Source organism: Zootoca vivipara, chromosome 6, assembly GCF_965207765.1.
Source record: "Zootoca vivipara chromosome 6, rZooViv2.hap1.1, whole genome shotgun sequence".
NCBI classification, from domain to species: domain Eukaryota; kingdom Metazoa; phylum Chordata; class Lepidosauria; order Squamata; family Lacertidae; genus Zootoca; species Zootoca vivipara.
The window spans coordinates 89,720,968-89,746,898 of record NC_142589.1 but is presented as its reverse complement, the minus strand read 5'-3'; the positions used below and the strand labels follow the sequence as shown (position 1 = coordinate 89,746,898).

The following is a 25,931-nucleotide window of genomic DNA, read 5'->3' as shown; positions in this document are numbered from 1 at the left end:
ACTGCCGGTACTGACTGGCAGCGTCTCTCCTGGGTTTCAGGCAAGGGGGCACCTCCAGCCCTAGCAGTGGATGCCAGGGAGCTGACCCTTGAAACGCCTGAGTGCAATAGCAGATGCTCTCTTAATGATCAATCCTGCCTTTTCCCCCTTGCTCTAAGGTAAAGAAGGTAAAGGACCCCTGGACAGTTAAGTCCAATCAACTATGGGGTCGTGGTGCTCATCTCGCTTTTCAGGCCGGGGGAGCTGGCGTTTGTCCACAGACAGCTTTCTGGGTCATGTGGCCACAGGACTGAACCACTTCTGGCGCAACGGGACACCGTGACGGAAGCCAGAGTGCATGGAAACGCCGTTTACCTTCCCGCCACAGCGGTACCTATTTATCTACTTGCACTGGTGTGCTTTCGAACTGCGAGGTTGGCAGGAGCTGGGACAGAGCAGTGAGAGCTCATTTCGTTGGGGGGATTCGAACCGCCGACCTTCTGATCGGCAAGTCCAAGAGGCTCAGGGGTTTAGACCACAGTGCCACAGAGCAGACTGCTCTGTTGGCTACAGCCTGGTTTAACTGAGCTACGCCTGCAGGGACCATGTTGACGGAAGCTCCAACTGTCTTGTTTTCACCAGGACATCCCAGAATTGCAGAAGCCGTCCCAACTTCTGATTCCATTCCGGAACATCCCAGGATTTCAGCCAAGCGGGAAGAAGAGCGTGGAACCAAAAGACGTACGTACAGGGGGGAGAGGACTCTGTTCCAACAGGAAAATAATAATATCTTTCTTGCTTTTCTTCTGCTGATTCTTGCTTCCCATCATTTTCCTCTGACTGATAACAGACTTAGGAGACCCTGAATCCATTGGGCTGTTAAAACCAAGCCCAATTTTCCCCGCCCCCCTACAATACTTCCCAGCGGGCTGCGAAGAAGTACTTGACAACGGAATCACTTTGTGGTATCCTCTTTATTTTCAGTTCACACAAAATGTTTTTTGGGGGTTGGGGTGGGGTGGGGTGCAGCAGGTAAGAGGAAAACAGATTTGACATTGCGTACGTTTCCAGAGCTGATCTATGCGTTTGGAAAAAGCACACAATAATAGTCGTGCGCAGGGAATCTGTGGCCCAACAGATATCTCTGGATTACATTCTCAATGGGCCACGTTGGCTGGGGCTGATGGGAATTGGAGTCCCGCAGCCTCTCCCCGGAGGGCCACAGGTTCCCGAGGCCTGGTGTAAGGGAAGAGAAAACAGCTCCCTGCCTTTGGAAATCCAGCCACTCAGAGAGGAGGCGAGATTGCGTCTCCTTCCTTGCTTTGGAAAAGCAAGCAGTCTGAGCATAGACCGGAGACATCTGTGTGTTTTTTCTGAACAGCCAGATCGCCCGCCTCAACAATAAGCAGACCGTTAAACATTCGTCGCATCGAACTTCGTGACACCAGAGAGCTTTCTCTGTTATTTAAAAGTATGGCAAGCATTTGGGACTGGGTTGATGGGTCCGGATAGATCCCTGTTCCGTTGCCACTGCCTCTCCCTTGAAGAGGGAGTTTGGGTCACAGCAACTGGTAAACCAAGAAACCTTGACCGCTGGACCCTTTGTACCCCGGAAAGAGGAAGGAGAGGTGATAGCGGCAAAGGGGCAGGGAGGGGGGTTAGGGGAAAGAAGAGTCCCACACCACCTGCCAGAGCCCACTGGCTATGGGCATCCTTCCCTTAGAGGAGGTGGTAGCAGCTGTCAGCGACTTTTAGCATTACATCTGATGCCCTGCCATTCAGGAGCCGCCATATGTAGGTTATACAGGGAGCTCAGAGCTGCAATCACACAAGCCTGTTTTCCACCCCCATCCCCATATTTATTGGTGCTCCAAAGGGCAGTGCTAAATTGGGGGGGGGATATACAGGGAGAAGGAGAAAGGATAAATGCCCCCATTTCTTAAACAGGATGTCTCCTAAGAAATCGCGTTAAAAGGGAGCAGAATTTTTTTTCAACTAAATGCACGGGGTTGTATCCAGCACTGGTCATATTCAGAGTCAAACCCCCGCGAAATAAAATGGGTCGGATCCGTTTCATTTCGGCAGGTTTGTTCTGAGTAGAGCTCTGCTGGAGACAAGTGGTGGGCATCCTTAGAACGGAGGAAGGGGACGCAAATATCAGCCATTCTCTGCCTCTTCAATGATTCGTTTTGTACGAGGAGAAGAAAAATTAAAGGATGGGAGATTTTGCTGTCTTTGGGCTCATCCACATTTGATATTTGACACTTTCCCCCGGGGAAACCCAAACTTTACTGCTGAATCAGAGCACACATCACTTGGGTAGGGTTGGGCTGATGTTTGCTCTGATTTATTGATGCAGGGCAGGTGGGACAAGCAGAAAACTGGGCTTTCTAGACACGGCACAAGTACAGGTCTGGATGAGCTCTTGGTCAATTCACACACACACCCAAAAAATCCTACATATAATACCATTGCATAAAAACCAAATTAATCTAAAAATGATAGATACAATCATAGGTAAAACACAAACATGGAAAGGCATTAAAGTTATTTAAGAATACGACTGAACGGCAATGCTTTATGGGATAAAACACAAACAGTGCTTTCCGAAGAGAAACATTTGAAACGAAATAATTGAACAGGTTCAGAGGTGGGAGATTAGGGGGGGGGGACAACAACAAGAACAACAACAACAACAACCAATCTATTTATCTCCACGATGATTTCTTTTGTACTAGGAAAATAACATTAAAAGAAAAACCTCCTTTTTGCTGAAGTCATGAATAAATCAGACTTATAAGGCAACTAGGTAAAAATGAAATTATCCTAAGCTTTCTAAATATATATGTATATATATGCATGATATATATGTATATATATATGCATGCACATACACACAAACATTCTCCAGAAAATAACAAAGCACATTTTATGTTCAAATAACACAGATACTATGGTTATAATGCAAATAACTATGGTTAAACAATGCAAAGATTGCTAAAAACTTTCTAAACGTCAACACACAGATCTGGCAGAACTTTGTCACCACTTCTAGTCCCATTGAAATCGAACCCACTCAACAAGTTTAGCTCTGGCTAAATTGTATCTCGCTGACTTCAACAGAACTTAAATAACAACAAACTTCTACCAGATGCCGTCTGGGATTTATTTAGGGACATTTAACTTGCAAACAATTAATGGAAACATGCACAAATTTAAAAAGAAGAGGAATTCGTTGAAAAGTAGTGGGATGTTTTGTAGCGCCGAGTTTTTTTTGGGGGGGGGGGGCTAATAAGAGCATAGACCTCGCACGTATTTTTGAAAAACCGCAGCTTTCAATTTATTGCTTGCACCAGGACCAATTAAATTCAGCATTTTGTCGGCTGGCGCAAATGCGTTGGTGCGACCTCCTCTAGGCAAGGGATCCCTGGAAAGAGAACGGCAAAAAATTGTAATTCTTACAGCAGGCACGAGTTCTGTCACTTGAAGTAAAGCGAAAGCAGCACACCGGCCTAAGATGAAGACCTTTATTGGGAGCAAGAAAATAGGGGCAAGATGGCAGAGGGTCATGGAAGAAGGAGAATAATAATTGATAAATCTTAGTGTTTTTAAGTGTCAGGTGTAACTTCAGCCTGAACACAGCAGAGTTTGCGCAGGTTTTTCCGGAAGCTTCTGGCGGTAACTTAAATGACTAGACGCCTGGACGCAGAGTAAAACTATATACAGGATTTATTAAAATAAAAGAAAATCCAGAGTTTCTATGTACAGCTTTAGAACTCAAAAACAAAGTAAAATAAATCCTTTCCTCTCTGTCTCTCTCTCAACTGATACAGCACCTCTCCTCCTACACTGACCACACTCACCACACCACGTACTGTGCTACATTTCTCTGATAACAGGTCTCAGTGCTGATATCAACCAATGAGAGCGCAGTTGCTAAGGCAGAAGTAGACCTTGGCTTTCTGCCCAGTGTTAATTGCTTGTCCTAGAGTTGATTGTGTGAAGAAGCAATCTGATGGTTTCTCACGCTACTAATTTAGCAAAACCCGAACAATAAATCCACGGTGGTTCAGGCTGGTGTTGGGTGACATCCACACAATATGTCCAAGGCACAGTTGAAATGCATAGCTACCCCTAAACCTGAGACCTATACTCTAGATTACTAGTTATAGGTAGGTAGCCGTGATGGTCTGACACAGTCAAAACAAAATAAAAAAATCTTCCCAGTAGCACCTTAGAGACCAACAAAGTTTGTCATAGGTATGAGCTTTCGTGTGCATGCACACTTCTTCGGATACACTGAAACAGAAGTCACCAGACCCTTATATATAGTGAGAGGGTAGGGAGGGGGTATTACTCAGAAGGGTGGTGGAAATGGGTGATTGGCTGATAGGTGGGGTAAACCTGCGGACGACTGTTAACGACTGCAATTGGTCTTATAGCAAAAAGCAAGGGGAGAGATTGCTAAAAATAGCTTTATCATGTATAATGAGATAAGAATCCAGTGTCCTTATTCAGACCAGGTCTCTCCATGGTTTTAATTTCAGAAACAGACTGGAAAGAGAAGTTGCTGAATTGCAACTCATTACCAAGCTTAAAACCACGGAGAGACCTGGTCTGAATAAGGACACTGGATTCTTATCTCATTATACATGATCAAACTTTCCTTAGGACCTCAGCCCTTGCTTTTTCCTGCAAGACCAATTGCAGTTGTTAACAGTCATCAACAGGTTTACCACTCCTATCAGCCAGTCACCCATTCCCACCACCCTTCTGAGTAATACCCTTCCCTACCCTCTGACTTCTGTTTCAGTGTATCTGAAGAAGTGTGCATGCACACGGAAGCTCATACCTATGACAAACTTAGTTGGTCTCTAAGGTGCTACTGGAAGGAATTTTTATTTTGTTTTGACTTTAGATTACTGCAATGTGTTATACGCAGGGCTGCCTCTGAAGATGGTTCGGAAACTTCAGCTGGTGCAGAATTCAGCAGCCAGGTTGCTCACTGGGTGGCAAGACGGTTTGAGCATATTACACCGATCCCGGTCCGACTGCACTGGCTACCAATTAATTTCTGGGCCCAATTCAAAGTGCTGGTTCTGACCTATAAAGCCTTAAATGGCTCAGGACCGCAATACCTCAAGGATCGCCTCTTTCCATATGAACCTACCCGGACCCCGAGATCATCTTCTGAGGGCCCCCCCCCTTGTGTGTCCCCTTCTTGAGAGGTCCGGAGGGTGGCATGCTGGAATGCTCTCCCCACTGAAATTTGCCTGGCCTCCCCGCCCCCTTTTGTGTTTTTATTGTATCTAGACAAAAGTCCTGATTTGGTTTTTAAAGGGGGGGGGGAGATATTATGTTTTGCATTTTTCTCTATATACACACACACACACACACACACACACACACACACATATATACACATATATATATACATATATATATACATATACATATATATACACATACTGTATATATACACATACTGTATATATACTGTATATATATATATACTGTATTCACTCACATACCTAATCCGGCGTGCCAACTTGAATTAAATATGGGGGGGGCAGGCAGGCCCCACCCTGGATAATCTATCATAAGATGTGACACACACACAAACACACCAACTGAATGGCAGTACCTATTAATTTTGGGGGGAGTGGACCCCTCAAATATTTTCGGGGGGGGGGGGAAACCAAAGGCACGTAGGAGTTGTCCCAGAAGTACCTAATAAAACAGGCATCCCCATCCAGATGTTTTGGCCTACAACTCCCATGATCCCTAGCTAACAGGACCAATGGTCGGGGAAGATGGGAATTGTAGTCCAAAACATCTGGAGGGCCGAAGTTTGGGGGTGCCTGCTAACAAAACCCACCTCACAGTTGCTGCCAGTGAGTTCCTGGCTCCTCTACTAAGCCAGGATGCTGTGTCGAAACCAGGGCTCAGCAACCTTTTTCAGCCGTTGGCCGGTTCACCATCCCTCAGACCTTGTGGGGGGTCGGACTATTTTTTTGGGGGGGTGGGGAATGAACGAATTCCCATGCCCCACAAATAACCCAGAGATGCATTTTAAATAAAAGCACACATTCTACTCATGTAAAAACACCAGGCAGGCCCCACAAATAACCCAGAGATGCATTTTAAATAAATGGACACATTCTACTCATGTAAAAACACGCTGATTCCTGGACTGTCCGCGGGCCAGATTTAGAAGCAACTGGGCCGGATCTGGCCCCCTGGCCTTAGTTTGCCTACCCATGGTCTATAATGAAACCAATTCCAGAGGGGGCAGAACTGAAATCACTGCAACTCACTTCGCATCTCTGCCCACAGGCTAGACAGGAGGGGATGCTTTTTGTTTCGTTAACATCCCTGTGGCAATGCTGCCATCTTGCGGGGAGAATGCACAATAAACAATGCCGGATTTACGTATAAGCTAAACAAGCTGTAGCTTAGGGCCCCACTCTTTTGGAGGCCCCCCAAAATTTTAAAGGGGAAAATACCTGGATGTACATTTCCAAAATATAAGATAAAAAACACAAATACAATAAAACCTACACACAGCAACAGTGTTTTGTGTCGTGTAGCCTCCTAGGATGTAAGTCATGGGCCCCACCTGCTAGTCTATTAGGTCCATAAATTCCCATATACAGTGGTGCCTCGCTTAACAAATGCCCTGCTTAATGAAATTTCCGCTTAACGAAAGGATTTTTCAAGCGGAGGTTGCCTCGCTAGACGAATCCGTTTATGAAAAATTCGTCTAGTGAATCGCGGTTTCCCATAGGAATGCATTGAAATTCAATTAATGCATTCCTATGGGATTCGCTAGACGAATTTTTCATTATAAGAAAAGACCTGTGGAACGAATTAAATTCGTCTAGCGAGACACCACTGTAGCATATATTCAACACAAAAAAACGGAGACCATTTGTTGACAAAGGACAAAGGACAGCTGGACATATAAAGGGCCCTATTACCTTTAGTAGCTTAGGGCCTCATCAAACCTAAATTCAGCCCTGACTATAAATAAAAATTCTGTTCCAGTGTATCTGAAGAAGTGTGCATGCACACGAAAGCTCATACCAAAATAAAAACTTAGTTGGTCTTTAAGGTGCTACTGAAGAATTTTTTTATTAATAAATATACAGTGTTTCTCCAAAAATAAGACACCGTCTTATATTTATTTTTCCTCAAAAAACAAAAACAAAACACGGTGGCCTATTTTCAGGGGATGTCTTTTTTTATTACCGTATTATTAAGTATGGCACAGTTTAACCTACAAGGTTAAACTGCCTATCACTATGCCTTATTTTCGGGGTATGTCGTATTTTAAGAGAAACACAGTATCAGCAGAGAGAGAGAGAGGGTCCCCCCCCCCGCTAACAATAATGGTATCCCTTGTCCCCCCCCCCCGCTAACAATAATGGTATCCCTTGAACCACATTTTATTTTATTTTATTTGAATTATTATTATTTTTTTTACTCTGCCCGTCGGCAAAAAGAAAGAGAAAAAAGACTCCCCAAGTGGTTTTTACGGAGACAGTCTTACAAAAGGAAAAGTGGTTGGAAGGGAAGAGGCAAACCTAAGAACGTAAAGAAAGGGGTCAGGGCCATCTTAAGCAGATGCGGTGCCGAGGTGCAAATATCCGCCCAGCGCCCCCAAATTACCACGGATAGTGTTGCAGTGGCCATAGCTGCGCACTGCCAGCCAGCCAGCCAGCCAGGGGGAGTTGCAACTCTCCCCATGCCGCTGCGAGACAAGAGAGCGATCTCCGCCGAGGCTTGGGAGTGAAGTTGCGCCCCCCCCAAGCATCCTCGGGAGGAGAGCAATCCCTGCAGAGTCTTGGGAGGGAAGCTGCATGCCCGCCAGCCTTATGGTTGGTGGGGCGCAGCTGGCGGCTGTGCAAGGGAAAGGGGAGGTTCCGGCGCGGCTCCCCCACTCGCTGGGGCACCCCTGAGAGGCTGGCGCCCTAGTGCGACGCGCCACTAAACCCTATGAGAAAGACGGCTCTGGAAAGGGTATTGCTGGATCAGGGCTAATGGCCTCATCTAATCCAGCATCCTCTTCTCACATCGGCTGACCAGATGCCTGTGGGAACCAGCGAGCAGGATCTGAGCGTAAGAGCGACTCTCCCCTCCTGTGGTTTCCTGCAACTGGGATTTGGAAACATTGCTGCCTCCGTGAATTTTCTGGGGACCCTCTATAATCCCCCACTTTTGCAGCGAGCGGGGGTGACACTCAGCTTTTGCAGGAATAATATCTGCAAACTGCCTTGAAATTCAGTCTGGGGAAAGGCGGGGTATAATAATAATAATAATAATAATAATAATAATAATAATAATAATAATAATACTTTTGAGGACTGAAGACCTAATTCACACATGCCCTACCTGATTCATTTAGTCATCACTGTGGCTCCTTGGATTCCGGCTCCTCTGCTGTTTTTTCCTGATCTGGAGCGGATTCTGGCTGATCTGGGGCTGGGACTTCCGGCTGGTCAGAAATTGGTGGCTGTTCCGAGGCTTCGGGTTGGTCAGGAGCTTCCAGCTTTTCCAAGGCTTCCAATTGGCTGGAAACATCTAGCTGATCCAAGGGTTCCAGTTGGCCAAGGGCTTCCAGCTGTTCCATGACTTCCTGTGGAACCGGGGTCGAGCCGAACAATAATTCCTTGGAAGGAATCATCACATATTCTGGGGCGGGAGGTAAGACAACCTCTGGCCGTACCGGCAACACTTTTTTCTCGTAACAGTCTAGCCTCATTTCCACCGTGTCTCGGATTAAGTCTGCAAGGAAAGTTGTGTCGCGTTAGAAATTGTAAATGGGTCCTTATGGTTAAAGCTATGGTTTTCCCAGTCGTGATGTATGGAAGTGAGAGCTGGACCATAAAGAAGGCTGATTGCCAAAGAATGGATGCTTTTGAATTGTGGTGCTGGAGGAGACTCTTGAGAGTCCCATGGACTGCAAGAAGATCAAACCTATCCATTCTGAAGGAAATCGGCCCCGAGTGCTCACTGGAAGGACAGATCCTGAAGCTGAGGCTCCAATACTTTGGCCAGCTCATGAGAAGAGAAGACTCCCTGGAAAAGACCCTGATGTTGGGAAAGATTGAGGGCACTAGGAGAAGGGGACAACAGAGGACGAGATGGTTGGACAGTGTTCTCAAAGCTAACAACATGAGTTTGACCAAACTGCGGGAGGCAGTGGAAGACAGGAGTGCCTGGCGTGCTATGGTCCATGGGGTCACGAAGAGTCGGACACGACTCAACAATTAAACAACAACAACAACAAAATACCCTCCTAAACGCTCAGGAATTAATAGGCCAAAGTCAGTTATGGTAGTTGATTTCGGTGCGGGAATCTGGCGCAGATCAGCAATCACAGCCTGATTAACCAAACGGGCAGCGTAAACACTGGCCTAAGGACGCTACACCTTTTAAGAGCCCCGCAACAACAGATCGAAATGAATACTGTACGTTTTGTGTAATAAAATGGGTTCATTTAAAATGGTTGGTTGGTAAAAAGAAAAAGAAACGTATTAGGAGATAATTTGCGAGGGACCCCGCAACTTGCAAGTGTGGGAGCTGCCTTCTGGCGGTGGCTCTCAAGGCTGCAGTTGCCAGAGAATGAACCAAGGAGCTTTGCTTTTATTTAGAAAAATATATAATTTTGCATTGGCATTTTGTAAGAAAACAACAGTCATCAAATCTTATTTGCACATGAAACCCCCCCCCCACACTCCCCAGATAATTTAACTTACTGTCAGCTATTGTTCTGCCCAGAACCCGGTTTTCCATTATCTCTTCTACCTCTGACAGCATCCCCGGGAAGAAGCCTGTCTCGATGTCTGTGAAACACAATGAGAGGTTTTAAAAATTATTACCCATGGCGAAATACTGGGACTTTGCACATAGGCAGGTTGTTGTTTGGTGGAGCAGCTGAGCCTGGAAGCAGAAAGAGCTCACCCACTCTGTGATGCGACAATGGTGAGAGAACTTCCCTCAACAGGGCTGCCTTCAGGTGTCTTCTAAAAGTCAGGTAGATGTTAATTTCCTTGACATATCTGGTGGGAGGGAGTTCCACAGGGCGGGTGCCACCACTCGAGAAGGCCCTTTGCCCGGTTCCCGGTAACTTTGCTTCTCACAGGCAGGGAACCGCCAGAAGGCCCTTGGAGCTGGACCTCAGTGTCCGGGCTGGATGATGGGGGTGGAGACGCTCCTTCAGATCTACTGGGCTTGAAAGAACAGCACCAACACTTTGAATTGTGCCCGGAAACGTCCTGGGAGCCAATGTAGGTCTTTCAAGACTGGTGTTATGTGGTCTCAGCGGCCGCTCCCAGTCCCCAGTCTAGCTGCTAATGTTTATATTGCTTGCTGTTTAGAATAAAATCTTCTCACTCACTTGCGTTTGTATTGCCTCTGAATCTCATTTAAAAGAACCGCCTTGCATTTGGCAAGACAGGTGCCTTTTCTGGGGAGCCTGAAAGCAGGATGGGGCCCCACCCCACCCCACCCCAACACACAGCAAGCCACACACCTCTCTCCACTGGGTCATAGAAATATCCACTGTCCCGGAGGCTGCCGAAGACGGAAGGAATGAGGTCCGACAGGTAGCGTTGAGCAAACGCCCGAGCCGCGATCTTCTCCGAGGTTTCTTTCTCCCTCTGAAGGAATTCCAGCTGCTGCTTTTTACGACGCTCCTGCCAGAGAGAGGAAAACAACCAGTGTGGGGTTTTTTTTTTTTTAATATTTCCCAAGCCATTTCAGCAGACTTTGAATCGGATCCAGTAGCTGGTGGTCAACAAAAGAAGTTTAAAGACTCTCTCAAGGCAAATCTAAAAAAAAATGTACATACAGTCGTGCCTTGGATCCCAAACGCCTAGTGAGTTGAACGTTTTGGCTCCTGGAAGTGAGTGTTCCGGTTTGCAAACATTCTTTGGAACCCGAACGTCTGGCACGGCTTCCACAGCTTCCGATCGGCTGCAGGAGCTTCCTGCAGCCCATCGGAAGCCACGCCTCGGTTTCCAAACATTTTGGAAGTCGAATGGACTTCCGGAATGGATTCCATTCGACGTCCAAGGCACCACTGTAGTATGAACACGGGCAACTGGGAAACACTGGCCTGCGAGCGCTCCCATTGGAGAGCAGCCTTTACCATAGGTGTCATGGGATTTTGAAAACGCTCAAACTCAGGACGCAAGGGAGAAACGTGCTAAGAGGAAGGCACGCTTGGCAAATTCACATCGTGATCAACTCCCACCTGGAAACCAATGTCCCCACTGTGGAGGGACGTGTGGATCTAGAATTGGCCTCCACAGTCACTTACGGACTCACTTTTAAAACTCTTCGTGGAAGACAATCTTACTCGGCTACAAGGAATTGCCAAAGAAGAAGAAAGGAGTCCTCCGGCAGCCATTGCAGCACATTGACACAGCCTTCCCGCTTCCCAGCCTGCTCTGTCAATTTGCTTATTAATTTCGTAAAAGATTTCATAAAACAAAATATAACTTCAAAGCAAGTTTACAAAAAAATCAAGAAAAACTCGCAACCGGGCGTTAAAAATTTCCTCCACTTTCTAAGCACTTGTTTATCTCGTTCCTTAAAATCTATAACCTCAAAGTGGCTTGCAAAAGATAACACGGTAAAATCAAGGGGGGGAATCACAGACACCCCTACTTTAAAACACACAGAAGTTAAAATACTTTTTTAAAAAAACCCAGACTTTCTGAGCTTCTGGTTAGACCTATCTAAAGGGAACAGGGAAGTTTTCTGTGTTTTAATATTTTGTTGGAAGCCGCCCAACACAGGGTTGTTGCAACAAACAGCCATGCAAGCCTTTGGGAGGCAGAGACGCCAGAGGGCATCAGAGGAGGGAGGGAAGGGAAGAGGGGCAGAGGCCAGTGTTGCCTCGGCACCCCTGACCATCATTCAAGGTACCCCAGGGTGCCACAGCAAACGGGTTGAAAACCACTGCTTCTTTCCCCTCCCCACCCAGTTAGCAGCGTCGGTCTCTGTACCTTTTCCTCTCTGTGCCGCCGCTCTTGCTCTTCAAGACGCTGGACCTCAGCGAGTTCCGCACAGCGCAGCTCATGGTATGCGTACTGATGCGCTCGCAGGTCGGCGAGTTCCTCTTCCTCCATGACTTCCAGCAACGCTTGCTCGATGGTCTTGCCGACCAACACCTCCAGCATCGGCCTCACTTCAATATCAAAATCGAAAAGCTGGTGGGGTGGGGGAGAAACAAAGAGGAGAAATCAGAGGGTGGGCTGACATTTTGCATAAGGGAATGTCTTGAGATATGATTTTCTTTAAAGTGTAAATTTGCACATCGAGGACAAACTTCACACCGCAGCAGTACCTATTGGTCTACTTGCACTTTGAGGTGCTTTCGAACTGCTAGGTTGGCAGGAGCTGGGACAGAGCAACGGAAGCTCATCCCATCGCGAGGATTCAAACCACCGACTTTCCAACTGGCAAGCCCAAGAGGCTCAGTGGTTTAGACCACAGCGCCACCCACCTCCCTAGCAGCATTGGACACAGTATGGATCCAACCCCCCAGGAAATTTGGCATGGCAGAGGAAAGTGCTTCTGTCCAAAGTCCCGCCTGGACCAGAGTTCTGGCAGCCTGAAACTCTCTTGCCAGGCTTGCCTCGGAGGGGGTTGGACTAAGTGACTCCTGGGGGTCCCTGCCGACTCTACGGTTCTATGGTTCTAACGTACATCTCCTTCCCAGATCTGGGTGGCCACATCTCTGCCGGTCTTCGCGGGGATGAACAGAGGCGTTGCCGGCCTGTCCAGGAAGGCGTCTGTTTGGCATTCCATGTCCACTTCGATGATACGATCGGCAAGCTCTTCCAGGTACAGTTCTGAAACGGCATTTGGGGTGCTCTTATATAGGGGCAGCTCCCCCAACCCCGTTGCACGGAAGACAACCGGGCTGGAAATGGGACTCTCGAGCTCGTTCTGAAAAAGGAACTGCTTTTTGTTCAACATCTCCAAAGGGGAACTAATTCCACTTCCCGTTCAGCTCAGTTCCCGTTCAGTCCCCAGTTCAAATGATCCCTGGCCATTCCCCATTTGGAATCTCGCAAGCCTCTGTGCCGAAGCATAAATTAAATTAAGAAGGCTAAGGAAATACTGAAACACAGTTTAATTTATTTCCCCCAAGCGATCGCGGTCCTTAGAAGCTCGAGGAGTCTGGTGGGTCAAAAAAGACGTTTAAGAACTACCTAAATTGTATAGAAACTTATTTATGTATGCGACTACAGCGGCAAGAATGTTCCTTCCCCCAAAATGGAAAGAAGCAGAAGTCCCAGCAAAGGAAGAACGGATACAAAAACTTACGGAATATGCAGAAATGGCGAAACTCGCTGGAAGGATAAGAAATCAAGATAACAAACTTTTTAAATAAAAGAATGGAAATGGTTTCTTGAATATTTACGGATCTGTTGTAAACAGATAAAAACACTGGCAGGATTATTGTAATAACCTGCAGTTACATAAGAGAACATTTTTAAAGAAGATAAAAATAAATGAGTAAGTTAAGTTATTTTGGATATGCAGAAGATTTCAAAAATAAATTTAAAGAACCGCAGAAAGAGGGGGAAGGAAGTAAAGTTTTGAAAAGTCAAAATGATTGTAAAATAAGTGAAATGTATATATCTGAAAAGTATACATTTTTAGAAAGATGTTTAAGACGATGAACTAGGAGATGGGCAAAAAAAATGTTCAAAGTCCTACTCTCAGGTGACTTTAATTCATCCTCAGTCCACTTGGCAATTCTGGGAACTACTTTCAGATATCTTTAAACTAATTTTTGCGTGCTTTACTTCAAATCGGATGATCTCATTGCGAGCACTGCTCTATGGTGAAGGTAAACCTCCATAGGAAGAGGATTCCTGGTCTCCCAGGTCCTTGTCTGACCCTCTGACTACTACACCACACTGCCTCCTGCTCTCCCACTCTTGCAGCTTGTGTTTCATGACCTCTGAGCCTGAAGATATGGTTGCACACCACCCCAGTCTCCAAGCAGGGCGAGATTCCTGGGGTCCCAGCATGGGCGTACCCAGCATGGGGCAAGGGGGGCAGCTGCCCCCCTAGAAGCAGGGCAGCTGGAGAGGACAGGCAGGGACGCTGCCTGCTGTGCTCCGCCTCAGCCTGCAATACATGCAAATGAAGTGCCATGGAGCATTGTGGGGCAGCACTTTCTGTGCTGTGCTCGCTGTGACTTGAAAGAGTGTGGGCTGAAGTTAGCCCAGGTCCAGGTCCAGGTTTCCTTCAATGGAGGCAGCTGGTTTTAGTCACCGCTGCTGTTAAAGGAGCGGGCGAGGCAGGAGTGCAAGCGCGGGTGGCTCCGTGTGCTGCCTTGCAAACGCCCCCCTTTCCTCCGGGGGGCGTGGATGTTGACCATGCCTCCTGGGGGGATCCTGGCCACATCATTGCCAGCTAGCCAATCGGGTGGCTGGGGGTGTGGCTGGGGGTGTGGCTGGTGTGCCCCCCCTAGCTTTGATCCTGGGTATGCCCATGGGTCCCAGCTTTCTTGGAATGAGGGGCTGCAGAGACTGTCTTGTATTTAGGCTATTTGCTTTCATTAGTACAATGTCTCCTAGCAGTGCAGCAGTAAAATTGCCACCGCATTTGCAGAGCTAAGCAGGGTCTGGTCTGGTTTCAAATTGGATGGGGAACCGCATGCATTGCAGGGGGTTGGGCTAGATGACCGCTTGGGGGCACCTTCCAAGTCTACAATTCTACGAGTCTATCTATCTATCGATCTATCTATCCAAGAACCCAAAGCCAGAGGGATTCACAGCATGAACGCACCAAAAGGTGTTGCTTCTCCCATCGTCACAGTCTTAAGATTCCAGCAGAAATCGATCCTGGCTCTGACTTCCAAACTCTCAAACACACTACCAGCCAGGTGAGCAAGCCCCCCACCCACCCATTTGCATTTTTACTAGGAATTTTAGGTGCAGAGATACCAAAGGAGCAGAAATGACACGTAGGCGATGACAGCAGCGTGGGTACTACTGGCCAATAGATGGAAAGAAGATAAAGTCCCGACCAGAGACGAATGGCTGATGCGGATGATGGACTACGGCGAAATGGCGAAAATGACCGGGGAAATCAGAAACCAGGGAGAGAATAATTTTAAGAAGGAATGGGGAAAACTTATAACGTATTTAAGGGAACAACTAAAAACTTTTGCAGGATTTGAGTAACGCTAGTAATGTACTATAAACGAAGATAAAAGTGGATTGTTTAAAGAAAAATAGAGAAAATATATGATGCAGTTGAAAAAGGTCGAAAATGGAAACCATGGTAGGGCGGAGGAAAGCCCAGGGATGCATGGAATCCTAAATGTTAATGATTATGTTTAGCGTTTGAATTTAAATACAGTGGTACCTTCGTTTACAACCATAATCCGTTCTGGAGGTCCGGTTGCAAACCAAAACAGGTTGTAACCCAAGGTGCGCTTTCGCCTATGGGGCCTCCAAAAAAAAGGGGGGGTTGTAATCTAAAAAGAAATGGATTGTAATCCAATAAAAAGGGACACACACTTCCAGGTTTGACGTGGTTGTAATCCAAAACGGTTGCAAACCAAGTTACCACTGTATGTAGTGTAAAACTGAATTTTTAAAAGATTTTTTTAAAAAAGAAGAATTTAAGGTTGGGAAATGAGAAACCGAAACCAGCATATCCCCCCCCCCATTCCCCTCCCTCTCCACCTGGCGCATTACCTGTCTGAACATCGACATGCCTCCTGCCTTCTAAAGGCTCTGGGGTTCTCGTCCGAAGCTGATCCCTAGCTCTCCTCCTGGCCAATGCTTTCCTTTGGGCTTCCCGCTGCCTTTGAAGCTCCAGAGGATCGGGTTCGCTGCTCTGGCGGAGGGGACGGACAGAGAGAAAGCAGTTCATGCAGTGCCCTTAATCTTATTTATTAGATTTGCATACTGCCCTATAACGCACAGCTACTCGGGGCGGTTGACAACACGAAATCATGAAATGCATCATGGAAACAAAAACAGGAACAACTCAATAATTCTCCCCGCAACACATTTAAAAGGGCATCGGATGTGGAATTAAAAGAGAGAGAGAACTAGAGAGAGAGAAAAGAGAGACAGAGAACGCCCAATGCTTCTTTTAAAAGGGCATTGGATGCCCATCAGCAAAAGGAACATTTTTGCCTGGTGCCTAAAGGTGTACAGTGGACCCTCCGGATACGAATTACTGTAAATTCATTCCGGGGGTCCATCCGCAACCCAAAAAGTCCGTAGGCAGAGGCGCTGCTTCTGCGCACATGTGCGACGCAATTGAGCACTTCTGCGCATGCACACAGCAAACAGAACGCTTCTGCGCACACACGTGCGGCGAAACCTGGAGGTATACACTTCCAGGTTTGCCGCGTTCATAACCCGAAAGTTACATATCCAGAGTGGTACGTAACTAGAGGGTCCACTGTATAATGAAGGCCCCAGGCAAACCTCCCTGAGGAGAGCATTCCACAAATGGGGAGCCACTGCAGAAAAGGCCCCGTTCTCCGATTGCCACCCTCAGACCTCTGGCGGAGGAGACACACGGAGAAAGGCCTCAGAAGGTGATGTCAGTGTCCAGGTCAGTTCATATGGAGAGAGGCTGTCCTTGAGGTATTATTGCCAGTGCTATTTTTCTAGAAAAAGAGGTGCCAGAACTCACCACAAACGCTTTCCTTGTCCACCTGAGAGGTGCCGGAACTGAGTTTTGGTGAGTTCCGGCTGAAAAAAAGCTCCTCGGTATTGGAGTCCTGAGCCATTCGAGGCTTTATAGGTCAAAACCAGCACTTTGAATTGGGCCCAGAAACTCATGCCCAGCCCTGCATCTTGTAGCAGCTAGTTCCACTGGTTAATTATACACTGTTCCTTTTGCCTGGAATATGGAGTTCTTAATTTTTTTAAAAAATTGTGCAGTTAAATTAGATATAAACTGTGTGATTGAAAGAGATGTAGATACAGTGGCGTATTAAGATGGGGGCGGTGGGGGCGTGCCACCCCGGGCGGCAGGCAGGGCAGAGGGCAGCAGGCTGGACAGGGGCTGACCACCTCCGACGGCCGCTGCCGCGCGACGCGACCGCCATCGAGGACTTAAGCCATAGCTGCCAAGTCTCCCGTTTTCCCCGGGAAATCCCCGTTTTCCCAGCTGTTCCTAGCTGGAAAAAAATGGATTTTTTTGTTTTTCCCCGGTTTATTCTGGCGCAGCGGCCATTTTGGAACTGGGCGGAGCATGCTCAGAAGCGACTTTTGATGCTGCTCTGCCCAGTTCCCAAATGGCTGCAGTGCGCCTTCTGGTGTGGCGGCCATTTTTGAACTGGGCAAAGCAGCATCAAAAGTCGCTTCTGAGCATGCTCCGCCCAGTTCCAAAATGGCGGCAGCGCTACTTCCGGTCTGCTATTTCCGGCCCGGTCCCTTATTTCTCTGACAGCAACTTGGCAGGTATGACTTAAGCCCCGATGCGAGTGAGATTGCCTCCTGTGCGTGCATGCTTTGCGGGGTGCCTCCGGGTTTGCCGCCATGGGCAGCCAGAAGGCTAGAGACGCCGCTGTGTAGATACATAGATATAATGACAACAACAACATATAACTGCAAGTACCTGGCAATCATTTTCAATCATTTCTATGCAATTTTACACACATTTCACTTACCAAGCAAAGATCAAACATATTCATTTAACCAAAACATATTTCGAATTCCCAAGTCATGCGATAACTTTTTAGCTCCCCTGGTTTTGGGGAATAGAAAGCTGAAAAATTCAACACGCCCAGCGGAGCCCATTGAGATTTTGTGGTTAATAGCCACTGATAGAGCTAACCTTACATAAGAAGTACCCTTCCAGACCTCAAGGTAAAAGGTAAAGGACCCCCGGATGGTTACGTCCAGTCACAGGTGACTATGGGGTGCAGTGCTCATCTCGCTTTCAGGTCGAGGGAGCCGGCGTTTGTCCACAGACAGCTTGCCGGGTCATGTGGCCAGCAAGACTAAACTGCTTCTGGTGCAATGGAAACCAGAGTTCACGGAAACGCCGTTTACCTTCCTGCCGCAGCGGTACCTATTTATCTACTTGCACTGGCGTGCTTTTGAACTGCTAGGTTAGCAGGAGCTGGGACAGAGCAACGGGAGCTCACCCCGTCGTGGGGATTCGAACTGCAAGCGGAGTCTGAAGGCGACAGCAATATCCACCACTAGACCTCTCCTCCTCGACAAAGTTCATGCCCAAGCCCTGCATCTTGTTGCAGCTAGTTCCACTGGTTAATTACACATTGTTCCTGGAACGTGCAATTGAAATAGATGTAGATAAATAGATATGTCAAAGGTTACGGGAGAAGGAAAACTCACCCATGGTAGGATGTGAAGAGCATAGGTATTGCCCCGAACAACTCGCCTCTCGTACATGAGGTTGGCATAGTGATAGGCCTCCTCTTCTCTGAAAGAGAGAACATGAAGAGGGACAGGATTCAAAATCAGCATAAATTAGCAACAAAGTGTAAGTGAACAGGGTGTCACTGTCCCCATTTCTGCTGCTAAATCTGCAGGCCGCCAGAGATATGTGCGAATAAATAAGCTCTCCTTAATTTGCAAGTTTACAAGCCTGTCAGAAGCATTTGTGCCCAGTGGGATTTTGTGATAAAACATTCTTACAGAGTTCCGGGCCTTTTTATAGCAATAATAATAATAATAATAATAATAATAATAATAATAATAATAATAATAGAGGTGCCATGATATATCTTTACTGAAACAAATGTGTTCTTTAAAAATGTGAGCTAAAAATGACATGAAATGTGCTTTTGTACCCCACTCCCAGTGAAAATGGGAAAGGCAACGTTCAAGAGCTAACACAGAGAATGTTCTTATTACTCTTTTTGTGTGGTTTTAAAATGAACTGGGAATTGTTTGGTTCTAACACTGCAAGAAGATAAGAATCACACATTGGATTTCTAATTATTTTGTAGAAGGAGTAGCAGTTTTAATTTTTTAATTTTTAAAAACACTCTGCTTTTAAGCTGAGGCTGGCTGGCCATCTGCCGTGGATACTTTAGCTGAGATCCCTGCATTGCAGGGGGTTGGACTAGAGGACCTTTGGGGGTCCCCTTTCAACTCTACCATTCTATGATTCCTTTGCAAACCAACAGGGCAGCCGTACACATTTAAAAACAACAACCAAAATAACAACAGCAGCAAGCTTGTTTTTTGCATCTCTTTCTTTCCAGCGCTTTCTTAAATTTCACAGCATACTGTATATAAAAATTATCCAGAGAGAGAGAAAAACAACAACATTACAATACTGTATCAAGACAAATCCAAACTGAAAAGCATCAGAAACAAACAAAAACACTTCCATTTTCTAACAAAAGTGGAGGTGCAGCATTTAAAACCGACAAAAAGCAAAAATGTAACAAACCCATATACTGGGAGTGTTTGGGTTGTCTGAAGTATTTACATAAGCAGTGGTGCTACACCAGCCTCGTGCAAACATGTGTCTGTGTTGTTTACTTCCTCTGGCTATTCTTCAGTTCATGTGCAATAATAATAATAATAGTAATTTTTTATTTATACTCCGCCCATCTGACTGGGTTTCCCCAGCCACTCTGGGCGGCTCCCAACAGAATATTAAAAACATGATAAAACATCAAACATTAACAGCTTCCCTAAACTGGACTACCTTCAGGTATCTTTTAAAAGTCATGTAGTTGTTTATTTCCTTGACATCTGATGGGAGGGCGTTCCACAGGGCGGGCGCCACCACTGAGAAGGCCTTCCGCCTGGTGATCTCGTAGGTAAGCCGGTCCCAGGTTGTTAAAGGCTTTAAATGCTAACAGGCGCGCCTTGAATTTGGCAGACACCTGAGCATTGTGCGCTGGCATTGTGCCCCAGCCACAGCTTCTGGGCCGAGGGATGCCCCACAGGGAGCGCACTGCAGTCGTCTATCACAAATGTCGGTTTGACTCTTTCGGGTCGGGCCCTTCCTTCCCGGTCCAGCCTGGGAGCCTAAAGGTACTCACGTCTCGTTGGCATCGATGGAGGAGCGGTACTTCTGCCTGCCCGGCAACGCCCTGGGACGGTTGCAATACGAATAGGTGGCAGAGGGTCCCGCCGTGCCTTCCCGGGTGAGGATCACCGATGTGGAGGCCATGCTGGCTCCTCGCAGAAGCCTCTGGCTCCAAGAGGCCTGGGCTGGGAGCAGCAGCTCCTTGGCAACCGTCGCCAGGCGACACGGACTCCGTTCCCTGGCAACCGTCGCCAAGGTAAACTGATCGCTGCCACCTGACCCAGCCGGGAGCCGCCTCCTCTGGCATCCCTCCAAGGGAACATAACATCAAGGAGCTTGGAGTTCACGAAAGGGGAGGGGTGGGGGGAACGAGAGGATCTGGGGCTATGGGGCTCAAAGGAAGACAAATGGGCAACTAAACGGCCACAGTTGGAGACAGGCTGTCGGCGCATTGTCTACACACCAACTGGCGACGGCAACAGAATGGAGGTGCTTGCATTTTCTGGGGTGTTTCTGTTACTTTTGTTGTTGTTTCTTAATAGGGTACAACACATGTTTGTGGTTTTTATGCTGCAGACTGCCCTGTGTTTGTTGGGTGGAGGGCAGTGTGTAAATTTAATAAATAATGATAATTACTATTATTATTATCCGTACCCCGCCCGTTTGACTGGGTTGCCCCAGCCACTCTGGGCAGCTTCCAACAGAATTTAAAAGAACCTCTGACCTTTGAGATTTTATAAAAAAATCTATAAAGATTATGCCTTTCATTGGAATAGCTATTCGTTCACTCTTTTTTCCTTCATATGCCACAGCTATACAGATACGAATTTAATACAGTGGAACCTCGGTTTGCGACCGCCTCCGTTTACAACAAACTCGGAGAGCGACCGCCGCGGACCCGGAAGTATTTACATCTGGGTTCCGTGTACACGGATGCGCAGAAGCGCTCTATCAGCGCTTCACGCATGTGCAGAGGCATGTCTTCAGCGAGCGGCGAACTCGGGGAGCGACCAGCTCCCCGGAACGAATTGTCGTCCTAAACCGAGGTACCACTGTAATGTGTGACGAAAATAGTTTGATGGAAAATATTCCCATTTATATCTGGAAAACAACATTATCTTCTAAGCTTTTGTTTTTCGGCACCTGTGATTACATTTCCGCTTCTTTTATTACGTTCCATATTATGACTGGTGTTTAACGCTTCTCCCCTAAACCTATTAAAACGGCTCTTAATTCATTAGCTTCCTGTAAAAAGAACGGGGTTCTACACTGACACAGGACTCAGGAAATGATCAAAAGTAACAAGTTTAGTCATTTCTCACTAGGGATCATAGAACTGGACAGTTGGAAGGTACCCCCAAGGGTCATCTAGTCCAACCTCCTGCCATGCAGGAATCTCAACTAAAGTACCAGATGGCTATCGAATCTCTGCTTTAAAACCTCCAAGGAAGGAGAGTCCACCACTTTCCGAGGGAGTCTGTTCAACTGTCGAACAGCTCTTGCCGTCAGAAACTACTTCTTGATGTTTAGTCAGAATCTTCTTTCTTGCAACTTGAAGCCATGTGTTCGAGTCCTGCCTTCCAGAGCAGGAAAAAAACAAGCTTGTTCCCTTTTCCATGTGGCAGCCCTTGAGATATTTGAAGATGGCTCTTGTATCTCCTCTCGGTCTCCTCTTTTCCAGGCTAAACATACCCAGCTCCTTCAACCATTCCTCATCAGTTTTGGTTTCCAGACCCTTGATCATCTGGGCTGCCCTCCTCTGCACACCTTCCAGTTGGTCAACATCCTTCTTAAATTGTAGTTCCCAGAACTGGACACAGGACTCCAGGTGTTGCCTGACCAAGGCAGAACAGTGTGGGACCATGACTTCCCTTGATCTGGACACTAGACTTCTGTTGATGCAGCCTAGAATAGCATTAGCCTTTTTTGCTGCTGCATCACACTGTTGACTCATGTTAAGTTTATGTAAATAAAAAATACTGGTGCTGATGGAGAAATCACCACTGATGCTGGGTATAGATCCATAGATTGATAAATTGATAGATTGATATAGTGTTGTGTGCCTGACAAGAAATTTGTGTTGCTGGGAAATCTGCTTTTTTAAAAAAAAAAAAAACCTGCGCTTGTCATCCATTAACATGTGTTTTTACTGGGCCGAGTTCAAGATATCAGTATATGAAGTCCTTGACAACTTGGGACTGAGCTGTCTTTAGCAAAGATCCGCCCAGTGCCCCCCCCTTTTTTGTTTAGTCCCCAAATTACCGGTAACTTTTATTATGCTTATGTCAGACACCATGCTTACGCCTTATCTCTTGTTTACGAAAGAAGGGAGGAAAAAGAAACAAACTTTTTTATTTGCTCATTTATTTACAATACACCTATACTTATTGAGTCTGACAAACACTGCCGTTGTGAATGGCAAGCGCCATTTACTTTGGTAAATGAGCGCACAAAGTCAAAAGTCCTTTAGTGAAAATAGTAGGTATATATTTCAGTGATACAGTGGTACCTCATGTTGCATATGGGGCTCTGGAACGCAACATGAAGCGCCTTCTGTGCATTATGTCATTCATCACGCCAGCCCATTCCGGTGCTTCCGGGTTCGGCACGTACGTATCCTGTGTCGTACACAACCAGCAGCATTCATATAATCATAGAGTTGAAAGAGACCACAAGGGCCATCCAGTCCAACCCCCTGCCAAGCAGGAAACACCATCAAAGCATTCTTGACATATGCCTGTCAAGCCTCTGCTTAAGGGCCTCCAAAGAAGGAGACTCCACCCCACTCCTTGGTAGCAAATTCCACTGCCGAACAGCTCTTACTGTCAGGAAGTTCTTCCTAATGTTGAGGTGGAATTCATAACAAGAGGTATGACTGTTACCTAGGTATATATGTATTTTGTTTTTCTGGCTTGATCAAAATTATTATTTCATAACAGATAGATAGTTAAGAGCTTAGGCGGCTTCAGCGGTGGGTGGCAGGCGCCCCCCAGAAACCAGCACCCAGGTGCTCCGCACCCCTTGCACCCCGGGGTAAAGATGGCCCTGATTTGGGATCAGTTTATCTATGATATCTCCTGCTCTGGAGAGTTCGACTCAAACCAACAGTTTCCAGTAACAAGAAAGAAGATTCCGACTCAACATCAGGAAGAACTTACTGACAGTAAGAGCTGTTTGACAGTGGAACGGTCTCCCTCGGGAGGTGGTGGGCTCTCCTTCCTTGGAGGTTTTTAAGCAGAGGTTGGGTGGCCCTCTGTCGTGGATGCTTCTGCTGAGATTCCTGCGTTGCAGGGGGTTGGACTAGATGAATCTTGGTGTTCCCTTCCAACTCTACTGTTCTATAATTCTACAAGATTGCCCTGCCCCACATGTGCCCGCTTGACCACTTCGATCGGTGGAATTGACACTTTCCCAAGTACAACCTAATGTCCCTTCTGCATCTTGTAGGCCCTCAGTTGTTTAGCTGAAACTTTGGAACTCCCTGCCTATTGATTCCAGTTGGGTTACTTCACTCTATTCCTTTCCGTACCTGTTTAGAAATCTTGCAGGCTTGATTTGCTTCAGTCTATTTTACTGCAGTTTCAACTTTCTGCAGATTTTAGATTTTTTTAAAAAATGATCATTTCATTGCTTCAACTTTTTTCTTTTTGCCAAGTACTTTGATGTTCTTCTGCAATCCAGCGGTATATATAAATATTGTAAGAATAAAGGTTTTTTTTTTTATAAAAAACAACCTGTGGCCATCACCAGATCTTGTGGTGGAATTCCTCAAGAAGTGCTTTCCTTTGCTGCCTTCCTACATCTAAAGTCCCATCCATTACCTCGGGGGGGGGGGGGAATTCCAAATTCAGGTTCTTATGGGATAAGGTGAGAGGCAGTGAAGTGGAGGCAGTGAGAGATTTTACTTTCTTGGGCTCCTTGACCACTGCAGATGGTGACAGCAGTCACAAAATTAAAAGACGCCTGCTTCTTGGGAGAAAAGCAATGACAAACCTAGACAGCATCTTAAAAAGCAGAGACATCACCTTGCCGACAAAGGTCCGTATAGTTAAAGCTATGGTTTTCCCAGTAGTGATGTATGGAAGTGAGAGCTGGACCATAAAGAAGGCTGATCGCCGAAGAATGGATGCTTTTGAATTATGGTGCTGGAGGAGACTCTTGAAGATCAAAGAAGATCAAACCTCTCCATTCTGAAGGAAATCAGCCCCGAGTGCTCACTGGAAGGACAGATCGTGAAGCTGAGCCTCCAATACTTTGGCCACCTCATGAGAAGAGAAGACTCCCTGGAAAAGACCCTTTCCTGTTGGGAAAGATGGAGGGCACTAGGAGAAGGGGACGACAGAGGACGAGATGGTTGGACAGTGTTCTCGAAGCTACGAACATGAGTTTGACCAAACTGCGGGAGGCAGTGGAAGACAGGAGTGCCTGGGGTGCTATGGTCCATGGGGTCACGAAGAGTCGGACACGACTAAACAACAACAACAACAATGGGATAAGGTGAAAAACCTCTCCCCCACACATGCCATTCACAGATCGTAAGTTGGGTTCTGTGTTTTCAATTTTACAAAAAAACAAAACACTACCATCGTCACAGGTGGCCTCAACTTTTCAGCCTTTTGCTCCGTGAAGACTTGACTGTATGCAAAAACAGATCTGCCTTCCCCTCTTGAAAACCAGAGTCCTCGGCCGTATCCAAACACTCACAAAACGGTCCAGCTTCTTATCCTATTTGGCAGCGGTTTTTCTCGAAGCTTCTTGTCCCCCACCTTGACTCCATTCGCTTCCATTTCCCTGCGAGATATCTGCAAGGAGGATAGAAAGGGTTGGTGAAGCAACCTTTGTTTTTAGCAAATGATGCCACTTGGTTAACACACACACACACACACGAGGGGGGAGGAACCAGCACGCGCCATCCTTCCTCCAGCGTTTTCCTGTACCGGATGCTCAATATCTCTCTAATCAAAACGGATGGTGCTGAACACCTCCTCCCCACCCACGTATCTCGTTGCTCCCCCATCCCCGGCACACAAAAGCAACAGCAATTAAGCCGGCTTTAAGTGGGTTTAAGCTTTCCGCAGATTGCCACCGGGGTGCGGCGTTGGAAATTAAAGCAAAAAAATACCTTGGAGAGCAACGTCGCGCGCGGAAGCAAAGCCATGCACGGCTAGGCGGAGGCGCATAGCCAGCGAGACACCGATTTATCCGGGGAGAGAGAGGGGGAGGGTGGCGGAGATGGGGGGAAAGAAGAAGCAAGGCTGGTGAAGGCCAGGTCGGATTCATCGGGTAACCGCACATGCAGCCAGCTCGTCTACCGAAGCGCTGCTTTTCGGGGCTAAGGCATTTGGCACCCGAAGGAGAGGCTTTGTGCATAAAGCAGGATGCGCTGCTGGGATTTGGACAGAACGGTCTGAGTATCAAATGCGGATGCAGTAAGTAGAGAATAATTTGCTTCTATTGGAATAACGGCATGGCGGTGGCTGTGCAAAATGCTCTCTCTCCTCCCCCCCCCGCCCCACTTTACCCAGCACAATGTTGATGGCAGGAAAGCTGTGAGATTACATGATGCTGTGGCGTAGGCAATTGCGCAGCCGAATATCTTCGAACGGAACGGAGACCCTGAGATGTCGCTGGGAGGGGGGTGGGGAAGGGTTGGCGGAAGATGCGTTCTAGAGAGAAGCAGAAAGAAAGGTAAAATGGCACCTGCTTTTACAGCGTTAAGTGAGCTGTCAGCTCCGGTAAAGAATGGTTATAAATCGGCTCAGCTTTCTGTTAGCCCGGAAGAAAAGGGAAAGAAGGCTCAGAAGAATCAGGGCCTTATTGTGCTAACTAAGCACACCGCAACCATGCTGAGCGTTTACGTTGGCCCATTTTGGGGCATTCGAAGGCAGGCAGCCTTCAAGCTCAGCCTTGTTGCTTCAGTCTCTGCCATCTCT

General features: G+C 46.9%; 2 protein-coding genes across 3 annotated transcripts in view; one reads left to right on the top strand and one right to left on the bottom strand.

Annotated features, from left to right (window-relative positions):
• Positions 1-934: 934 nt before the first annotated feature.
• LOC118087995 (radial spoke head protein 3 homolog B-like) lies at positions 935-20,204 on the bottom strand. The gene is made up of 9 exons (XM_035121138.3): positions 20,012-20,204; positions 18,345-18,432; positions 15,717-15,858; positions 12,700-12,845; positions 11,997-12,200; positions 10,517-10,679; positions 9,741-9,827; positions 8,374-8,766; positions 935-3,406 (listed from the first exon to the last, which is right to left on the bottom strand). Exons 1-8 carry the CDS (start codon positions 20,140-20,142, stop codon positions 8,390-8,392), a joined length of 1,338 nt encoding a protein of 445 aa, XP_034977029.1. The 5' UTR covers positions 20,143-20,204; the 3' UTR covers positions 935-3,406; positions 8,374-8,389.
• Positions 20,205-20,241: 37 nt separating this feature from the next.
• The window catches only part of ATCAY (ATCAY kinesin light chain interacting caytaxin), a 42,641-nt gene continuing 36,951 nt past the window's right edge, over positions 20,242-25,931 (top strand). The window contains exon 1 of one of the 2 annotated variants that reach the window (XM_088672984.1): positions 20,242-20,487. The gene's annotated coding sequence lies outside the window, so the exon portion shown is untranslated. Of the gene's footprint in view, positions 20,488-24,876; positions 25,428-25,931 lie in introns of those variants that run through there. The other variant, XM_060275364.2, reaches the window with a different exon arrangement.